This window comes from Rhinopithecus roxellana, chromosome 19, assembly GCF_007565055.1.
Source record: "Rhinopithecus roxellana isolate Shanxi Qingling chromosome 19, ASM756505v1, whole genome shotgun sequence".
Taxonomy (NCBI): domain Eukaryota; kingdom Metazoa; phylum Chordata; class Mammalia; order Primates; family Cercopithecidae; genus Rhinopithecus; species Rhinopithecus roxellana.
In genome coordinates this window covers 7139720-7160511 of record NC_044567.1, presented here as the reverse complement: position 1 = coordinate 7160511, position 20792 = coordinate 7139720, and the positions used below count along the sequence as shown (strand labels likewise).

General features: G+C 57.6%; 1 protein-coding gene across 2 annotated transcripts; it reads left to right on the top strand.

The window, feature by feature from the left end:
- The first annotated feature begins 228 nt into the window (after positions 1–228).
- Positions 229–18044, top strand: COL1A1 (collagen type I alpha 1 chain). 2 transcript variants are annotated; one of them, XM_010386129.2, is made up of 51 exons: positions 229–453; positions 1943–2137; positions 2272–2306; positions 2409–2444; positions 2537–2638; positions 3363–3434; positions 3652–3696; positions 3861–3914; positions 4078–4131; positions 4629–4682; positions 4799–4852; positions 5191–5244; positions 5333–5377; positions 5493–5546; positions 5661–5705; positions 5884–5937; positions 6202–6300; positions 6389–6433; positions 6534–6632; positions 6758–6811; positions 7014–7121; positions 7218–7271; positions 7398–7496; positions 7651–7704; positions 7792–7890; positions 8805–8858; positions 9037–9090; positions 9195–9248; positions 9360–9413; positions 10186–10230; positions 10323–10421; positions 10723–10830; positions 11288–11395; positions 11616–11669; positions 11832–11885; positions 12103–12210; positions 12298–12351; positions 12478–12531; positions 12672–12833; positions 12935–13042; positions 13183–13290; positions 13396–13449; positions 13554–13661; positions 14042–14095; positions 14180–14287; positions 14625–14678; positions 15033–15140; positions 15233–15515; positions 15648–15838; positions 16131–16373; positions 16503–18044. In XM_010386129.2, exons 1-51 carry the CDS (start codon positions 351–353, stop codon positions 16647–16649), a joined length of 4395 nt encoding a protein of 1464 aa, XP_010384431.1. In that variant the 5' UTR covers positions 229–350; the 3' UTR covers positions 16650–18044. The 2 variants fall into 2 exon arrangements, with proteins under 2 accessions (XP_010384431.1, XP_030778449.1); XM_030922589.1 differs by lacking the exons at positions 12672–12833; positions 12935–13042.
- The last annotated feature ends 2748 nt before the right edge of the window (positions 18045–20792 follow it).

Here is a 20792-nt window from a genome sequence, read left to right as displayed (position 1 = left end):
ACAGCACCTCTGGCCCAGGCTGGGCTGGGGGGCTGGGGAGGCAGAGCTGCGAAGGGGGGAGATGTGGGGTGGACTCCCTTCCCTCTTCCTCCCCCTCTCCATTCCAACTCCCAAATTGGGGGCCGGGCCAGGCAGCTCTGATTGGCTGGGGGACGGGCGGCCAGCTCCCCCTCTCTGAGGGGCAGGGTTCCTCCCCAGGACAGTATAAAAGGGACCCGGGCCAGTCGTCGGAGCAGACGGGAGTTTCTCCTCGGGGTCGGAGCAGGAGGCACGCGCAGTGTGAGGCCACGCATGAGCGGACGCTAACCCCCTCCCCAGCCGCAAAGAGTCTACATGTCTAGGGCCTAGACATGTTCAGCTTTGTGGACCTCCGGCTCCTGCTCCTCTTAGCGGCCACCGCCCTCCTGACGCACGGCCAAGAGGAAGGCCAAGTCGAGGGCCAAGACGAAGACAGTAAGTCCCAAACTTTTGGGAGTACAAGGATACTCTATATCGCGCCTTGCGCTTGGTCCCAGGGGCCGCGGCTTAAACGGAGACGCGGATGCTCCGGAGACTCGGGAATGGAAGGGAGATGATGAGGGCTCTTCCTCGGCGCCCTGAGAGAGGACAGAGCTCACCCTGGGGCGAGGTTGGGGATGAACGCGCCCCGGGAGCGGGAGGTGAGGGTGGAGCGCGGCGTGAGCTGGTGCGAGAGAGAATCTCGAGCGCGCAACCGGGAAAGTAGGGATGTGGGTGCAGAGTGAGGAAAGCATGTCGAAGATGGGATGGGGGCGCGGAGCGGGGGATTTGAAGCCCAAGATGTAGAAGTAATCAGGAAGGCTGTGGGATGATTCATAAGGAAAGATTGCCCTCTCTCCGGGCTAGACTGTTGCTGGAGCTGTGGGGGTGCTGGGCCACGGCGGAGGGGGCGCGGAGCGTGGGCGGGTGGAGGATGAGAAACTTTGGCGCGGACCTGGCGGGGCGGGGTCCTTGCGCCCCCTTCTGACCGGTGCTGAGCACTGCGTCTCCCGGTCCAACGCTTCTTGGGGCAGGAGCCGGAGCGGGAAGACCTGAGTTATTGCTGGGTGCGGACCCCACCTCTAGATCTGGAAAGTAAAGCCGGGGATGGGGCAGCCCAAGCCTCTTAAAGAGGTAGTCGGACCGGTGAGGCTGACCCCGCCCCGGCACCATTGCTTAGCGTTGCCCGACACCTAGCGGCGGTCTGGGGAGCCGCTAGCGCGGTGGGAGTGGTTAGCTAACTTCTGGACTATTTGTGGACTTTTTGGTTCTTTGGCTGAAAGTGACCCGGAGGCATTGGCTAGCTTTGGGGGACTGGGGATGGCCCCGAGAGCGGGCTTTTAAGATGTCTAGGTCCTGGAGGTTAGGATGTCTCCTAATTTTGAGGTATATTTCAAGTCTTGGGGGGCCTCCCCTCCGATCCGCCGCTCCCATTCTCCTAGCCCCGCCCCTGCCACCCCACCTGCCCAGGGAAGGAGGCGGGATGAGGGCTGGACCTCCCTTCTCTCCTCCCGCACCCTTCTCCTGTCTCCACCGCGCAAGCCACTCCCCACGAGCCTGCCCTCCCGATAGGGCCCCTCCTATTCTCCCCCTGCTCTCCCCCACCTCCCACCCTGTGGTTTTTATTTCACTTGGCTTCAGCGCCAATGGGCTGAGGTTGGAGTTGGAAGCCACCGCGGCCTAAAGCTTTGTTTAAATTCCTGAGAACTGGAAAGAGTTATAGCATCCCTGGCCAGGCGCCTCGGCGCTGTCACCCGCGCTGATGAGGAGCAGGCGAACTTTTAAGGATTTGAGGAAAGAGGAACAGGGAGAAGGGGCGGGAAGTGAAAAATCCAAGTGTGCCTCTTAGACCCGGGGGAAAGGTGGTTAAGGTGAGGGTCTTGGACCCCCAAGGTGGGAGTCGCAGGCACTACTGACAACGCCCCTCTTCCTCCGCTTGTCCCAGTCCCACCAATCACCTGCGTACAGAACGGCCTCAGGTACCATGATCGAGACGTGTGGAAACCCGAGCCCTGCCGGATCTGCGTCTGCGACAACGGCAAGGTGTTGTGCGATGACGTGATCTGTGACGAGACCAAGAACTGCCCCGGAGCCGAAGTCCCCGAGGGCGAGTGCTGTCCCGTCTGCCCCGACGGCTCAGGTGCGGCTGCGTTCGGGGCCTGGGGCCTGGGGCTGGGGCTGGAGCTGGGGATGGTCGGCGCTCGCTGGCCCTCCGTGCTGCCAGGAGCAGCATTAGCAAACCTTGGCTCTAACGCGCGTCTCTTCGCCCCCTAGAATCACCCACCGACCAAGAAACCACCGGCGTCGAGGTAATCTCCTGCCCTCGACTTTTGTCCCTCCGCCGCCCGTGCCTCCTCACAGTCCTTCCTTCTCTAACCTGGCCTCTTGTTTCTTCTTCCCCAATCCCATAGGGACCTAAGGGAGACACTGGCCCCCGAGGTCCAAGGGTAAGCGTTGCACTCTCTGGGCTGTGGGGAGCTGCAGGTGGGCGTGGCTCCTGGTCCCACGCTCAACCTGGCCCCGCCCTCTCCCCCTGCAGGGACCCGCAGGCCCCCCTGGCCGAGATGGCATCCCTGGACAGCCTGGACTTCCCGGACCCCCCGGACCCCCCGGACCTCCCGGACCCCCTGGCCTCGGAGGAGTAAGTGAAGAGGCCTTTGTGTGTCCACTCTCCCCTGTTTTGTTTTTGTTTTTTGACAGATGACATAATTTTATACTTTGAAAGAATTTCAAACTTACAGAAAAGTTGCAAGAATCCTACAGGAAACTCTCACATACCCTTCACAGTTTGTGACATGTGCTTTATTAGTTTCTGTTTGTGTATATGTAGCTTTTTTTTTTTCTGAACTGTTTGAGTAAGTTGCTATCAGGTTCCTTTGCGCCTAAATACTTGGGTGTGTTTTTCCGAAAAGCAAGAGCATTCTCTTAACTAACCACAGCACAGTGATTAAATTCACTCTCTAACGTGCAGTCCGTATTCAAAGTTCACCCATGTCCCAATAACGTCCTGTATAGATTCCACCCCCACTACCCCCACCTGGGATCTAGTCCAGGATTATGGATTTTGCACTTAATCATCATGTCTCTAGTTTCCACAAATGTGGAACATTCCTCAGACTTTCTTTGTCTTTCGTGGCACTGGGAGTTTTGAAGAGTCCAGTTGTTTTGCAGACTGTCCCTCAATTTGGGATTGTCTGATTAGATTAGATGCAGGATGCATTTTTGGCAGGAATATCTTACAAGCAATGTTATTCTTCTCAGCACATCACACCAGGAAGCACATGATGTCAGTTTCTTCCATCCTCAGTGCCATCTTCTGCCTTTCAAGTCACTATCCTGACCCTGACTTCTTTTGTTTGTTCTAGAACTTCGCTCCCCAGTTGTCTTATGGCTATGATGAGAAATCAACCGGAGGAATTTCCGTGCCTGGTCCCATGGTGAGCCAGCAGGGGGAGCAGGGATGACAGAAGAGAGAATGAGTATCCAGAGAAGGTGGCATAGACAGCTTGGGAGGTCAAGATCACCTTTGGGACCTCAGAGTCCAGAAAGGATGCAGGACGACTGGGTGGTCCCAACAGGCATGAATGACTACATACATCCACATGCTTTTCTACAGAGGGATCACCATGACCCCCCTTTCTTCCCCTTCTGCAGGGTCCCTCTGGTCCTCGTGGTCTCCCTGGCCCCCCTGGTGCACCTGTGAGTATCCAGGATGTATTCATATGCCTCCCTGGGCTTTGGTCTTTTGGAGGGAAGACTGGGATGAGGGAAGGGGAGATGCTCATGGTAAATCTCTTGGTAAGATTGGAGAAGGTTGGCGGGGACTTGCTTTCTAACCCCATCTTTCTTTCCTTCTTCTCAAGGGTCCTCAAGGCTTCCAAGGTCCCCCTGGTGAGCCTGGCGAGCCTGGAGCTTCAGTAAGCATTCTCTGTACAGATACACACTCCTTCTACAAACACACAGACTCTCCTATCGAAGAATCCCCAGGCCTGGGGTCTTCCTTGCCTCTTCCCTTCAATCCCAGCCTTCCTCTTCTTTTTTTCTTATCCTTATTCTAACCACCTCTTCTATCTTTTCTAGGGTCCCATGGGTCCCCGAGGTCCCCCTGGCCCCCCTGGAAAGAACGGAGATGATGTAAGTATCCCCAGCAAGAAGATACCATCTGACCCCATGGCCTCTATGGGTTGGGTCCTGCAATTTCCACTCCACCACCTTTGGGAACGATACTCAGAGGAAGGAGGGCAAGTCCTCTCTGATGCATGGACTACTCTTGAACAATGATCTTTTCCCTTAGTGAGATGATTCCATGTCCCCAACAAGGTGACTGTTCTCCTTACCCCAGCCACCTTAGAGCAATCCCCACCCCCATCCCTCTGGGGAAACTGGCACACAGATGGTGAGATTGAAATGCTGGTGACAGAAGTAGACAGAAATTCCTTTAGAGGCACTCAGATTTCACCAAACAAGGTTTCACTGTAGATTTAAACTGAGCTCTAGATTCGAAGATAAGATTCTGGGCCCCCAAACCTGATCTGCAGCAACCCAAAGAAGACTGAGACCTTCCCCATTTTTCCAGCCCCTGGGCGGTGGTAGGGAGGCAGGGGCCTGAGGGTCTTTTCTCCCCCTTTCAGGGGGAAGCTGGAAAACCTGGTCGTCCTGGTGAGCGTGGGCCTCCTGGGCCTCAGGTGAGCAGGGGACTATGGCTGAACCTGGGCTTCACTGCACTCGGGCTTCATTTAGGAGCTGGGTCCATGGTGGTGTGTTCTAATGGCCCTTCCTCACCTTCTTCATCTCTCTCCAGGGTGCTCGAGGATTGCCCGGAACAGCTGGCCTCCCTGGAATGAAGGGACACAGAGTGAGTTCCCTTTGAGTCATTTAAGCTCCCCAGGTCCCCGGCATACCCCCATCCAGTCCCAGCCTCTTCCCCAAAAGATCCTGAGATGCATCATTGTGGGTGGCAGCTACAGAAGCCCCGAGGGACAGAGAGTGGACATCCAAAGCACCTCCCTCCATGGGAAAGAAGTCCCAATTAAACGACTGGGGGAGATCTTGAGCCAGTTGGGGTTCAGTCTAGCTCAGAAACAGGGGGATGGCGGTGATGACCTCCCAAGGCTCTTTCTCAGATCTAGGTGGGTGTCAAGGTTGTTCCACCCCCTCCACAGATCCTCACCTTCTACCTCTTTCCTGCTTTAGGGTTTCAGTGGTTTGGATGGTGCCAAGGGAGATGCTGGTCCTGCTGGTCCCAAGGTAAGAGGCTGTCTGAACATCATGGTCCTCCACATCCCCAGAGTCCCACCATGAACGAATTTCTCACTCATTATTCTCTGTTCTACAGGGTGAGCCTGGCAGCCCTGGTGAAAATGGAGCTCCTGGTCAGATGGTGAGTGTGCCCAGTTCCAGAGGGCAGGGACGGGCAGGAGGCAGGGGCAAGATGGAGGCCTGGGGGAACGAGGCTGTCTCCCATCTCGTTTGACTTCTCTTGGTTTGGTTGTCAGGGCCCCCGTGGTCTGCCTGGTGAGAGAGGTCGCCCTGGAGCCCCTGGCCCTGCTGTAAGTACTCCTAGCCCCTTGGGGGAACCCTGGGCTCTGGAAGGGGCTCCCCAGGAGCTCTAGGGACTGACCAGTGCTCAGTGGACTTAACGGGGCTTCCCCTCTCTCCTACAGGGTGCTCGCGGAAACGATGGTGCTACTGGTGCTGCCGGACCCCCTGTGAGTGTGGCCTGTAGGCCTCAGGGCCTGGGAGTGGGGAGGGGTCTCGGTGTCTGCTCTCGGAGCTGACACTGGGGGCAGGTTGTGTTGGTCTGAACCCCAGGGCTTCTTCTGTCCCAGGGTGTGACTTGCAGCTGCCATCTCTTCCTTCTCGTTAAGATCTCCATTTCATTCACAGGGTCCTACTGGCCCCGCTGGTCCTCCTGGCTTCCCTGGTGCTGTTGGTGCTAAGGTGAGACCTCCCCCCCCCCACTCTCCTCTGAGCATGACCCTCATAGGCCAAGCGGCTCATGTCTCCTTGTTCCCCAAACCAAAGGGACCCAGAATGGCAAGAGAGCAACCCGTTCACTAACACCTTTGTCCCAGGGTCTCTGTGTCTGATCTTAGAGTCCTGATCATTGCTCTCCTGTCCCTGTCTCCCCTTCCTCCTGTCATCCCAAGAGGCAAGGTTGGGTTTCCTAGGGTGGCTTCTGATATGTCGTTTCTTCTGATCCAGGGCGAAGCTGGTCCCCAAGGTGCCCGAGGCTCTGAAGGTCCCCAGGGTGTGCGTGGTGAGCCTGGCCCCCCTGGCCCTGCTGGTGCTGCTGGCCCTGCTGTAAGTGTCCCTGCCTCAGTGTCTCCTGTGCCGCTTTCTAACCTCAGAGTCCTTGCCTGTTGCTCACACTCCTTTCTCTGTGTCACAGGGAAACCCTGGTGCTGATGGACAGCCTGGCGCTAAAGGTGCCAATGTAAGTATCCTGCCAGGCTTCAGTCCCACCCCTGCTGCCTGCAGCCTGCCTGCCCCGTTCCCTCTGCTCCTAGGCTCACCTGGCTGTCTGCCTCCCACAGGGTGCTCCTGGTATTGCTGGTGCTCCTGGCTTCCCTGGTGCCCGAGGCCCCTCTGGACCCCAGGGCCCCAGCGGCCCTCCCGGTCCCAAGGGTAACAGCGTGAGTACCAAATTTCTGCCCGCCCCATGCACTGGCTCCAGTGCGGCTCTCATCTGGGGAGCAGGAAGATGCAGGCCAACTGAGCACCCCCAACTCTCAGCTCATCCTCTTCTCCCCCCTTGCAGGGTGAACCTGGTGCTCCCGGCAGCAAAGGAGACACTGGTGCTAAGGGAGAACCCGTAAGTCTCCCTGTCATTCTTCTTGCAGCCCAGCCCACCTTGCCCTGGAAGCCCCCTGAGGGAGATCCAGAAAGGAACCCCTAGCCTTCTGGGGGAGCCCCTGCCCCACCCCTGATGCTGGAAGCCCAGCCTCAGCCGGCTCTGAGGCTGGCACGGGATGGCCCCTCACCACAGGCCGCCCCCTCCTGTCGGCTCTCTCCAGGGCCCCGTTGGTGTTCAAGGACCTCCTGGCCCTGCTGGAGAGGAAGGAAAGCGAGGAGCTCGAGGTGAACCCGGACCCACTGGCCTGCCCGGACCCCCTGGCGAGCGTGTAAGTGCCCCTGCCCGCCCCCTCCCACTCCACCCTCAGTGCCTGGCTGGTGCCCGTGTGTCTCTGAAAGTTAACTGGCCTCCTCTCCTCCTGCAGGGTGGACCTGGTAGCCGTGGTTTCCCTGGTGCAGATGGTGTTGCTGGTCCCAAGGTAACCTCTCCTTGAGGCCGGGGGGGCTGTCCCTGCTGCTCCCTGGGCATCGTCTTCCTCTTTTGGCCCATGGCAAAGAGCCACAAACTTGAGACCCTAACTGTTCCTATGACTTCTCCCAACCAGGGTCCCGCTGGTGAACGTGGTTCTCCTGGCCCTGCTGGCCCCAAAGGATCTCCTGGTGAAGCTGGTCGTCCCGGTGAAGCTGGTCTGCCTGGTGCCAAGGTGAGGCCCCAGTCATTCGGTCTGGCTTGGCCATCCCGTGTAGGGTCTGGGATGAGGCATTCTGGAGCAGGCCCAGGGTTCTGCCCTCCGGAGTCCTCCCCCACCTCCATCATGCTTCTCCCCCAAACCCACTCATACCTCTCTGCCTCCCTAGGGTCTGACTGGAAGCCCTGGCAGCCCTGGTCCTGATGGCAAAACTGGCCCCCCTGTAAGTATCACTCCCCCTGACCCCCTGCCACTGTCCTGTCTACCTCCTCACTATCCTCACCGCTGCTTTCGTGCCTCCCATCCTTAGGGTCCCGCCGGTCAAGATGGTCGCCCCGGACCACCAGGCCCCCCTGGTGCCCGTGGTCAGGCTGGTGTGATGGGATTCCCTGGACCTAAAGGTGCTGCTGTGAGTATTCAGTGAGGATCCATGAAGAGCCAGAGACAGACACACCTGAGACCCAAAGGAGTCCTGGGCTCTGGGCTCAGCTCTGCCGCTGCCTGCTGTGTGGCCACTCACTCTCGCTTTCTGGACCTCAGTCTCCTGATCTGTAAAATGAAAGACTTCTGGGCTGAGTGTGGTGTCTCACGCCTGTAATCCCAGCACACTGAGAGGCCGAGGCAGACGGATCATGAGGTCAGGAGTTTGAGACCAGTCTGGCCAACATGGTGAAACCACGTCTCTACTAAAAATACAAAAAATTAGCTGGGTGTGGTGGTGTGCACCTGTAATCCCAGCTACTCAGGAGGCTGAGGCAGAAGAATTGCATGAACCCAGGAGGCGGAAGTTGCAGTGAGCCTGCACTCACTGCATTGCACTCCAGCCTGGGCAACAGTGCGAGACTCCGCAAAAAAAAAAAAAAAAAAAAAAAAAGAAAGAAAAAATGAAAGACTTCTCCAGGCTCCATGACCACTGCTCTGTGCTGGAAATAAGTGTTGTTGGTGGCCCTCCACCCCCCACACGTGGGGATAGGACAGGCCTTTGATATGATAGGCACCCTCAGTCTTGGTGGGTTCTTCAAGGTCCAAAAGGAGATAGCAGAGGAGAGGAAAGCCCTTTGCAGTGCAGGCCACAGCGGGCATCTAACAGGGAAAAGGCAGGGGAGAGGGTGCAGGAGGAGGAGCCTGGAAGGGCATCTTAGGAGGAGTGGGCTCGAAGGGGCCCAGCAAAAAGCGCCTGCGGGGGCATTCCCTGGGGGCCAAACAGGCGAGTCTTTTGAAAAGAAAGTCCCTTAAAAAGTCCCACTCAGAGTAAATGAGAGTCCCCAGGAGGCCCTGGCTTCTTACTTCAGCCCCCTCAACCCTAACTCCCTTTCTCCACAGGGAGAGCCCGGCAAGGCTGGAGAGCGAGGTGTTCCCGGACCCCCTGGCGCTGTCGTAAGTATCTCCTTTCCGTCCCTCCCTACCCCCTTCCCGTTGCTGCCCCAGCACTTTCTCCTCCCTGCAGGAGGGGTGCTAGAGGCCAGAGTCCTTGGCTGTTCCCAACCTGAGTTGGCTGCTCAGAGCCTACTCAGGGCCTCCCAACCCTGAGTTCCCCTTCGCTCTCTCCCCGCAGGGTCCTGCTGGCAAAGATGGAGAGGCTGGAGCTCAGGGACCCCCTGGCCCTGCTGTGAGTGTCCCTGATAGGGAGATCTGGGGAGCAGGAAAGGGGAACACACCCTCAGCCCCTCGTCTCCTTGGCCTCTCCGTGACCGCACTGTTCTCTCTGTGCAGGGTCCCGCTGGCGAGAGAGGTGAACAAGGCCCTGCTGGCTCCCCCGGATTCCAGGTGAGGCCTCATGGCTGTCACGGTGCTGGGAGGTAGGGGTGGGAAACAGCTCTTTGGTCTCTTCCAGATTCTAAACCTTCCCTCCCTCCTTCCCCCATTTCCCACCTACAGGGTCTCCCTGGCCCCGCTGGTCCTCCCGGTGAAGCAGGCAAACCTGGTGAACAGGTAAGAGGGAGCAGCTGGCCAGAAGGGTGGGAGATGCAGGGAATCCAGAGGGACAGGCCGCTGCTCCTAGTTAATCAGACAGCCATCAGCTAGAGGGATTGAGATCAGACACCAGAAAGAACTTCCTACCGTGAAGGGAGCAGCACAGAGGGAAGTGGGGGCTGCATGATTGCTAGTCTGGGTGACTTCTTTTAAGAGCTGCTGGGCCGGGCGCGGTGGCTCAAGCCTGTAATCCCAGCACTGTGGGAGGCCGAGGCGGGCGGATCACGAGGTCAGGAGATCGAGACCATCCTGGCTAACACGGTGAAACCCCGTCTCCACTAAAAAAATACAAAAAACTAGCCGGGCGAGGTGGCGGGCGCCTGTAGTCCCAGCTACTCGGGAGGCTGAGGCAGGAGAATGGCGTAAACCCGGGAGGCGGAGTTTGCAGTGAGCTGAGATCTGGCCACTGCACTCCAGCCTGGGTGACAGAGCGAGACTCCTTCTCAAAAAAAAAAAAAAAAAAAAAAAAAAGAGCTGCTGGAATATGCTGTGACTTTCCCTCAACCCTTCTATTGGTAAATCTTGGTCCATAGTTTGGGGAGCAGGGAGGCCTTTGACACATCCCTAGGAGGAAGAGAGGGGCTGTTTGGGATAATTCCACTTCAGTGCTGAGAAGGGGCTCCTCTCTAATCACAGCCATACCCCAGGAGGAGGGACAGTGCTTTCCAGCAGAGTGGCCCCAGGTAGATTTTGCTCACTGTCTGTTCCTCCCTCCCTCCCTCCCCCTCAGGGTGTTCCTGGAGACCTTGGTGCCCCCGGCCCCTCTGGAGCAAGAGTAAGTAGGCCTCTCTTGCTGCATCCATCAAGGTGCCTTGACTTGACCCTGTCTCCAGAGCAGCTGTCACATGCCCTGTCCTTCCCTTCTAGGGCGAGAGAGGATTCCCTGGCGAGCGTGGTGTGCAAGGTCCCCCTGGTCCTGCTGGTCCCCGGGGGGCCAATGGTGCTCCCGGCAATGATGGTGCTAAGGTGAGGGCAGCGTGGAAGGGTCTCTGGCAAGCAGCCCGGGGACCAGGTCTCACCCCTCCTGCAGCAGGGGATGGCTGGCTATGACCAAAGCCATGGAGATAGGGTGTGGGGTGGGGGGAAAAGACCAGGGTAGGGGCCCACAAACAGCCTGGAGTCTGGGCTGTGAGTCTTTTCTTTTCATCTTTTCTCAAGGCCTGTCATTGGCCTTGGAACTAAGCCTGCGAGATACCAAGCAGGGCTTAGGGCTATGACCCACTCTTGGGACCCCAGGCCTCACTTCAGTCTTCTTGGTTGTCACTAGGGTGATGCTGGTGCCCCTGGAGCTCCCGGTAGCCAGGGCGCCCCTGGCCTTCAGGGAATGCCTGGTGAACGTGGTGCAGCTGGTCTTCCAGGGCCTAAGGGTGACAGAGTAAGTTCAACCTTCGTTCTCCCCTGAGCCCTACACGGCTCCCATCTCTGCCTGCTTTGAATCCCTCAGCATCTCTCCTTCTCCCTGGGATCTGTTCCTCTTCTCACTAATCCTCCCCTCTTCCCCTTTCCGCTCTGGCCTCTTTGCTGATGAATCCTCTCCTTGTGGTCCAGGCCTGTCTCTCCCCATGAGTTACCACGGTGATGAGAGGTGAGGGCATCTCCTTGATGGAGACTCCCTTATTCATCCCGCTACACGAGTCGGGGGCTCTTAACCTCAGTTCCACCTGAGTCTCCAGGCAGGCACCCTTTTTCCTGAAAGGACCTTTGAGTCCTTGCCCCAGGTGGAGGCAGGGCAGAGCAGAAGAGGGCCTCTCAGGAAAGCCAGACACAAGCAGAACACTACAGGTCACCTCCTTGCCCCACACTGGAAATCTCAAGTTTATCCATGTCTTTAGGGTGATGCTGGTCCCAAAGGTGCTGACGGCTCTCCTGGCAAAGATGGCGTCCGTGGTCTGACTGGCCCCATTGGTCCTCCTGGTCCTGCTGGTGCCCCTGGTGACAAGGTGAGGTGGCTGCTTCCCCACCTTCTGCCCTAACACATAGGCTCCCCAGCAGGCCTGGGCACGGTTCCATGGGGTTGGGTTGGGAAAGCAGGTCCTGTCAAACTGAGCTGTCAACCCGGGAACCTGGAGGGACCAGAAGGAGGGGAGGCTCTCCTGGGGTCATCTACCAGGAATATTCAGGGGAGACCCTGACCCTGAGCCTCTTGTCCCTTGCTCTCAGGGTGAAACTGGTCCCAGCGGCCCTGCTGGTCCCACTGGAGCTCGTGGTGCCCCCGTAAGTATAGAAGACCTGTTAAGACCCCATACTTGGCCCTTCCCTCCCTTCACATAGCACTCCTGGCCCTGTCTGTGCCTCCACCCCTTGCCTTTCCCCTCACCCCGTCTCTGCCTTCCCTCATGTCAGCGCATCTCTCCAATCTGCCACCTTTTCTTCTAGGGAGACCGTGGTGAGCCTGGTCCCCCCGGCCCTGCTGGCTTCGCTGGCCCCCCTGTGAGTACCAAGACCCCCCTCATTTTTCATCACCGACTGGGACCTGGGACCTCGAGGGACAGAATGAGGACAAAGGCGTCAGCCCTCCTCTGGGGAGAAGGGTGGAGATGGGATTGTTTCCCACCCAAGCATCTTCCTGCCTCCATTACTGCTCCTCCCCCGCCGGTGGAAACTCCTGCCTCCTTCCCTCCACTCACCGCCCTATTTCCTCCCCCAGGGTGCTGATGGCCAACCCGGTGCTAAAGGCGAACCTGGTGATGCTGGTGCTAAAGGCGATGCTGGTCCTCCTGGCCCTGCCGGACCCGCTGGACCCCCTGGCCCCATTGTGAGTGGCTTGCCCTCTGTGCCCACGATGCTGGTGTCCTAGGACCCAGGACAGGTCCCGGCTTGATGCCTCTGTGCTCTCCTACAGGGTAATGTTGGTGCTCCTGGACCCAAAGGTGCTCGTGGCAGCGCTGGTCCCCCTGTGAGTATCACCCGCTTCTCTGCTGAGCCTCTCCCCTCTCCCCAGGCAGTGGTGGCAGGTGAGGGCAGCTGGGTCAGATGACTTGGCTGTTCTCCCTCTGATGGTTCCTTTGTTCTCCCCTTCCAGGGTGCTACTGGTTTTCCTGGTGCTGCTGGCCGAGTCGGTCCTCCTGGCCCCTCTGTAAGTCTCTGCAGTGGAGTCCACTGCTGTAGGTTGGGGGTGGTGGGTGCGGGCTGCCAGAAGGATGGTGGGTCCAACTGAGGAACCAATGATGCACCAGAGCCCCCTGGAGTCTGACAGCCGCTCCTATCCCCATCCAGGGAAATGCTGGAGCCCCTGGCCCTCCTGGTCCTGCTGGCAAAGAAGGCGGCAAAGGTCCCCGTGGTGAGACTGGCCCTGCTGGACGTCCTGGTGAAGTTGGTCCCCCTGGTCCCCCTGGCCCCGCTGGCGAGAAAGGATCCCCTGGTGCTGATGGGCCTGCTGTAAGTGCCAGCTCAGATCTCTGCAGCTCCGGAGGTGTCCAGAGCTGGGGAGGGGTCCCTGTGCTGCTGTCCCGCACCTCACCCCTGTTTGCCTCCCACAGGGTGCTCCTGGTACTCCCGGGCCTCAAGGTATTGCTGGACAGCGTGGTGTGGTCGGCCTGCCTGGTCAGAGAGGAGAAAGAGGCTTCCCTGGTCTTCCTGGCCCCTCTGTAAGTGGGGGACCCTGAGAAAAACCATCACAGGACTTGGAGTGGGGTGGAGCCAAGGAGAACAGATTTGGTAGAGATGACCTCAGGTGACTCCAGGGTCCTCTCAGACCATCCTGGCCTGACTCTTTCTTCTCCCTTAGGGTGAACCTGGCAAACAAGGTCCCTCTGGAGCAAGTGGTGAACGTGGTCCCCCTGGTCCCATGGGCCCCCCTGGACTGGCCGGACCCCCTGGTGAATCTGGACGTGAGGTGAGCAGTCCCCAGCCCCCATGCCAGTACCCTCAGCATGGCCACTGTGGCCTTGCCTAAGCCCTCTTCCCTGGCTGACTCTCACTTCTCTCTCTCTCTCTGCAGGGAGCTCCTGGTGCCGAAGGTTCCCCTGGACGAGATGGTTCTCCTGGCCCCAAGGTAAGATGGTGACACTCCATGACCACAGCCTTGTCTGCTGCTTCCCTGCCCCATCCTGGTCATTCAGCCGGACCTGGCCCATATTCCCCTGCTCTCCCTGCCAGGGTGACCGTGGTGAGACTGGCCCCGCTGGACCTCCTGGTGCTCCTGGTGCTCCTGGCGCCCCTGGCCCCGTTGGCCCTGCTGGCAAGAGTGGTGATCGTGGTGAGACTGTAAGTAGCTGGGCTCCAGTTCCCTGTGTCTGGTCAGGCCAGGGACTCTCCAGGCCTCCTTAGAGGCCTGCGGATGGGTGTCGGACTTCACCCAGGCAGGGGGAGGAAAGGAGATCCTGCAAGATGTCAGGGCCTTAATCCAAAAAACTGAGTTAAAGCCCAGCCTCAAGTCCCCTCTCCCAGACAGGACCCCCTCTCCCGTGAGCTGGCCCCAGCTCTCATGAAGATTGCAGTGGGGAGGTTTCCCTGGGAGTTGGGAGAGATGGCCACAGTGGGAAGGAGCTGAGGAGAGAGAGATGCAGCAAGGGGGAGGCCTCATCCTGCAGCCCCAGCCTCAGCCTACCCTGGCCAAGATCTCATGCTCTCCTTGCTCTCCTCAGGGTCCTGCCGGTCCCGCTGGTCCTGTCGGCCCTGTTGGCGCCCGTGGCCCCGCTGTAAGTTCCCTGCTGTGTCTCCCACACCTTCAGAACCCTACAGATGCGGACAGTGCCCCACTTGATGCCCCTTCTCTCTTCTAGGGACCCCAAGGCCCCCGTGGTGACAAGGGTGAGACAGGCGAACAGGGCGACAGAGGCATAAAGGGTCACCGTGGCTTCTCTGGCCTCCAGGGTCCCCCTGGCCCTCCTGTGAGTATGCTCAGCCCCTCCCCAGTCCTCATGCTGTGCTGTATGATAGGAGGGGGAGCTTTGCCTCAGTTTCCCCCTCTGGATAGTCACTCTTACCCCTCCCTAGTGAGGACTGGGGTCTAAGGATTTATGGGCACGTCCAAGTAGCTTCTGAGAGGGTAAGGGGTACACAGAGAGGGATTATGGGAGAGGTCTCTGCCTATGGACACCCTGGGGCTAGATTTCCAGAATAATGAAGGAGCATGGGCTGCCCACGCTGCCCTCGTCTCTCCAGCAAGGCCCTCAGGCTACATTTGACCCTCACTGGGCCTGAATTGCCTTTTTATCTGTCCTTCAGGGCTCTCCTGGCGAACAAGGTCCCTCTGGAGCCTCTGGTCCTGCTGGTCCCCGAGTAAGTCATGCCTTCTCTCTCCTCTTCCTGAGTCCCAAGCCCAGGCTCACCTTGGGGACCCTTGCCAGGGACCCAGGCACCCTTTACCTCTCTGGAGAAGGGTTAAGGGACAGGGAGTGGGCAAAGAGAGGAAGAATCCTGAACAAACAATCTGATTTCACTTTGGCCTCTCTGCTCCCCAATCCGTCCTCCCCTGGCTCAGTGGCTGGAAAGAGCTATGGCATGTCCTATGGAAAGAGGCTGAAACTGGCTCTATGAGGCCAGAGCCAGCAGGGAAGGTGGTGGGCTTCTCCTCCAGAGCTGGGGTTGTTGGGGCTTCTGGCAGCCTTTCTCAAACTATTTCCCCCACTCCAGGGTCCCCCTGGCTCTGCTGGTACTCCTGGCAAAGATGGACTCAACGGCCTCCCTGGCCCCATTGGGCCCCCTGGTCCTCGCGGTCGCACTGGTGATGCTGGTCCTGTTGTACGTAGCCCCTCATCCCCTCTGCTCATGGCCCTCCAGCCCCCAAAGCACTTGGACGCCGGTAATCCCCACTCTTCTCCCTCTCTGTGCAGGGTCCCCCTGGCCCTCCCGGCCCTCCTGGTCCCCCTGGTCCTCCCAGCGGTGGTTTCGACTTCAGCTTCCTGCCCCAGCCACCTCAAGAGAAGGCTCATGATGGTGGCCGCTACTACCGGGCTGATGATGCCAATGTGGTTCGTGACCGTGACCTCGAGGTGGACACCACCCTCAAGAGCCTGAGCCAGCAGATCGAGAACATCCGGAGCCCCGAGGGCAGCCGCAAGAACCCCGCCCGCACCTGCCGCGACCTCAAGATGTGCCACTCTGACTGGAAGAGCGGTGAGGGTCTGCCCTAGCCTCCCCCTCCCTCCTACTTCTGCCATGCCAGGGTCCCCATGCCCATATGTGCCCCTACCATATGGTGCTGGCTGCTCCCCTTCCCTGACTCCACCTTGCCCTGCCCTACCACAGGAGAGTACTGGATTGACCCCAACCAAGGCTGCAACCTGGATGCCATCAAAGTCTTCTGCAACATGGAGACTGGTGAGACCTGCGTGTACCCCACTCAGCCCAGTGTGGCCCAGAAGAACTGGTACATCAGCAAGAACCCCAAGGACAAGAGGCACGTCTGGTTCGGCGAGAGCATGACCGACGGATTCCAGGTGCGTGAGCTGGACCTCAGAGCCAGTGTTAGGAGATGGGCTAGCCCAGTGCTCAGAAGGGACATGAAGTCCTGGAGTAGGTCTCTGCTAAGGGTGATGGACAGAGCTGGGCTGGTAGGCAGGGGTCCCAGGTCCCCGATAGTGGTTCAGACACAGGCTGCCTATGGGCAGGTGGCCCCTCTTGATATAAGGGTGCATTGGGCCGCTCTCTGAGGACCCTGGACAGGGAGGCCAGGCAGGACTAGAGGTCCCGCATAGCTGCTCACTCTTCCCTCTCTCCCCTCCCCTGCAGTTCGAGTATGGCGGCGAGGGCTCCGACCCTGCCGATGTGGCCATCCAGCTGACCTTCCTGCGCCTGATGTCCACCGAGGCCTCCCAGAACATCACCTACCACTGCAAGAACAGCGTGGCCTACATGGACCAGCAGACTGGCAACCTCAAGAAGGCCCTACTCCTCCAGGGCTCCAACGAGATCGAGATCCGCGCCGAGGGCAACAGTCGCTTCACCTACAGCGTCACTGTCGATGGCTGCACGGTGAGTGGCCAGAATCCTCAGGCAGGGCCCCACCTCTCCGGCCTTGGGCTTTCTGGGCAGGCCATAGTGCCCTCTTTCCATCACTCCCATGTGGTAATGCCCCCTCCCATTGTCTCCGCCCCACCCCAGAGTCACACCGGAGCCTGGGGCAAGACAGTGATCGAATACAAAACCACCAAGACCTCCCGCCTGCCCATCATCGATGTGGCCCCCTTGGACGTTGGTGCCCCAGACCAGGAATTCGGCTTCGACGTTGGCCCTGTCTGCTTCCTGTAAACTCCCTCCATCCCAACCTGGCTCCCTCCCACCCAACCAACTTTCCCCCCAACCCGGAAACAGACAAGCAACCCAAACTGAACCCCCCAAAAGCCAAAAAATGGGAGACAATTTCACATGGACTTTGGAAAATATTTTTTTTCCTTTGCATTCATCTCTCAAACTTAGTTTTTATCTTTGACCAACCGAACATGACCAAAAACCAAAAGTGCATTCAACCTTACCAAAAAAAAAAAAAAAGAATAAATAAATAACTTTTTAAAAAAGGAAGCTTGGTCCACTTGCTTGAAGACCCATGCGGGGGTAAGTCCCTTTCTGCCCGTTGGGCTTATGAAACCCCAACGCTGCCCTTTCTGCTCCTTTCTCCACCCCCTCTTGGGGCCTCCCCTCCACTCCTTCCCAAATCTGTCTCCCCAGAAGACACAGGAAACAATGCATTGTCTGCCCAGCAACCAAAGGCAATGCTGAAACACCCAAGTGGCCCCCACCCTCAGCCCGCTCCTGCCCGCCCAGCACCCCGAGACCCTGGGGAGACCTGGGGTTCTCAGACTGCCAAAGAAGCCTTGCCATCTGGCACTCCCATGGCTCTTGCAACATCTCCCCTTTGTTTTTGAGGGGGTCATGCGGGGGGAGCCACCAGCCCCTCACTGGGTTCGGAGGAGAGTCAGGAAGGGCCACGACAAAGCAGAAACATCGGATTTGGGGAACGCGTGTCAATCCCTCGTGCCGCAGGGCTGGGCGGGAGAGACTGTTCTGTTCCTTGTGTAACTGTGTTGCTGAAAGACTACCTCGTTCTTGTCTTGATGTGTCACCGGGGCAACTGCCTGGGGGCGGGGATGGGGGCAGGGGGGAAGCGGCTCCCCATTTTATACCAAAGGTGCTACATCGATGTGATGGGGTGGGGAGGGAATCACTGGTGCTATAGAAATTGAGATGCCCCCCCCAGGCCTGCAAATGTTCCTTTTTGTTCAAATCTATTTTTATTCCTTGATATTTTTCTTTTTTTTTTTTTTTTGTGGATGGGGACTTGTGAATTTTTCTAAAGGTGCTATTTAACATGGGAGGAGAGCGTGTGCGGCTCCAGCCCAGCCCGTTGCTCACTTTCCACCCTCTCTCTACCTGCTTCTGGCTTCTCAGGCCTCTGCTCCCTGACCTCTCTTCTCTGAAACCCTCCTCCACAGCTGCAGCCCATCCTCCTGGCTCTCTCCTAGTCTGTCCTGCGTCCTCTCTCCCCGGGTTTCAGAGACAACTTCCCAAAGCACAAAGCAGTTTTTCCCCCTAGGGGTGGGAGGAAGCAAAAGACTCTGTACCTATTTTGTATGTGTATAATAATTTGAGATGTTTTTAATTATTTTGATTGCTGGAATAAAGCATGTGGAAATGACCCAAACATAATCCGCAGTGGCCTCCTAATTTCCTTCTTTGGAGTTGGGGGAGGGGGAGATACGGGGAAGGGACTTTGGGGTGGTGGGCTTGCCTTCCATTCCTGCCCTTTCCCTCCCCACTCTTCTCTTCTAGATCCCTCCATAGCCCTGCTCCCCTTTCTCTCACCCTTCTTATACCTCAAACCTTTCTATTTCCTCTTTTATTTTCTATCTCTTGCAATTCCCTTGCACCATTTCCAAATTCTCTTCTCCTCTGCAATACCATACAGGCAATCCATGTGCACAACACACACACACCCCCTTCACACCTGGGGATGTCCAAACCTTATGCTCACTCCCCTTCAAGCCCGTTCACTCTCCACCGCCCTGGACGCCCTGCAGTTGGTGGCGGTGGGATGCTCAGGGATACTGGGAGGGTGAGGGGAGTGGAACCCATGAGGAGGACCTGGGGGGCCTCTCCCTGGACTGACATGAAGGGTTGTCTGGCCTCTGCTCCCTTCTCACCCATGCTGAGCTCCTGCCGAAGGAACAACGCAACGGGAGAGGGGTCTGCTGAGCCTGGCGAGGGTCTGGGAGGGACCAGGAGGAAGGCGGAATCCCTGCTTGCTGTCCTGGCCCTGGGGGAGTGAGGGAGACAGATGCCTGTGAGAGCTGTGGGGAAGGCGCTCGCACAGTGCTCTCGGGAAGGAAGGAGGCCTGGCCCTGCTCACCACGGACTGGGTGCCTCGACCTCCTGAATCCCCAGAACACAACAGCCCTGCGCTGGGGTGGCCTGGGGAGCCATTGTGCCCCTGCCTCCTGCCTACTTTTTTGAAGATTTTTCTTTTTTTTCTTAAATTCTTGCTTCCTCTTCCTCCCTCTTCTCCCTCCCTTCTCTTTTCCTTCACTTTCTGCCTGCTCCTTCCCACCTGCCTGAGAAGCCGAGGAGGCCCGGAAGGAAGGTGACTGACTGTTCAGCTCCCCCATCTCAGGTAGCAGAGACTGCAAGTGTGGTCAGCGGGTGACAGAGAATCCAGGGCATCAGAAGTCTGGAGAGAACCAGGCACCTGGAGCCAGGGAGACAGCGAGATGACAGCTGGTCACCTCTCTCACCCCGTCTCAGGTCTAAACCCAAAAGGAACAAAAAGCCCACGCTCCTCCCTAAGGTCTCCAGAGAGATGGTCAAGTCTGTAGATATCATTCATCAGCAATACTAATATCGTGGTGTCATTAAGTATTCATGACCATTCATTATGGCCTTTAATGATTCATCATTAGCACTTCTACCACACTTAGGACAGTGTAGAAAGGGAATAGGTATAGAGAGGATAAGAATGATGGCATATAAATGAAGGCTTATTCACATGCAAATTACCCAAAGTTGTATGATGCCCATCCATCTCTCTTTTTCTCTTTTTTTTTTTTTTTTGAGACAGAGTCTCACTCTGTCACCCAGGCTGGAGTGCGGTGGCGCAGTCTCAGTTCACTGCAGCCTCCACCTCCCAGGTTCAAGCGATTCTCGTGCCTCAGCCTCCCAAGTAACTGGGATGACAGCCATGCACTACCACGCCCAGCTAATTTTTATGTTTTTAGTAGAGTCAGGGTTTTACCATGTTAGCCAGGCTGGTCTCGAACTCCTGGCCTCAAGTGATCTGCCTGCCTCAGCCTCCCAAAGTGCTGGAATTATGGACATGAGCCACAGTGCTGGGCTCCATCTCTTGATCAATGTGTTGATTGTTTGGTGATGCCTGCCATGCTGGCAGAAACCCTGTCTACCTGGACCTCTAGGACTTAAGGACCCTGGCTATCCAGGCCACATCACCATCTGCCCTCATGGGGGACCAGGGACATCCTGAGCCTGGCATCCAAGGCTCTACCTGGTCACTACCCACCTGCCCAGGCTCACTGTCCCCTCCCCTGCCCACATGTGTCACACCAACCAAAAAGGGTGGCCACAGTTTCCACAAATGCACTGCATTTCCCCACTTCCAGGCCTTCCTAGATGTCCTTTCTCTCTGCATGCTCAATGCCCTACTGTCTGGGCCATGCTCAAATGTCTCATTCTCATCCCATTTCCCTGCCCAACCCAGCCTGAGCTCAGCCCCTCTGAGTTTCCAAAGCTCTCCAGATCCACGTAGCTCCCCTCGGTCCTTCACCCTAGGATTGTGGATGTGGTCATGCTTCCATCCTGTTATTCTCTCCAGACTAGAGGCCAGGTGTTGCGATGCAGGGCTAGGCAGAGTCTGCGCTTAGGTACTGGAGAGACTAAAGAGAGAGAAACTGAGCTAGAGAGGCCACCCATTAGGTGAGAGCATGGCGCTGTGTGTGCTTTGTGCACAGGAGTGAGCAAGTGTGAGAGGAAGAGCAAGTGAAAGTCAGGCCCGTGGGGGAGCGGGCACCAACAGAGGGCACAGGGCAGGGCTTTCTGCAGCAACAGACATGTCCTAGTGCTGCGCTGCCCTGTACGGTAGCCGCCAACCACATGCAGCTATTGAGCATGTGAGATGCAGTTAGTGTGACTGAGGAATGCAGTTTCCACTTTTACTGAATTGCAATTAATTTTACTAACTATATGTGGGATAAGGGTTACCGTATGGGGCAGCAGAGCTGTAGGCAAAGGAGTGAATATGCCTCTTGTCACCTCTATACAAATCTACATGTGGGTATGTGAGCGTGTGTGTACATGCGTGGGCATGTATGTGGACACACACACTGTGGGTCAGGGCTGCAACGGGGGCAGCCTTTTGTGGCAGTGCCCCACGGGCAGCTCTGAGCCTGT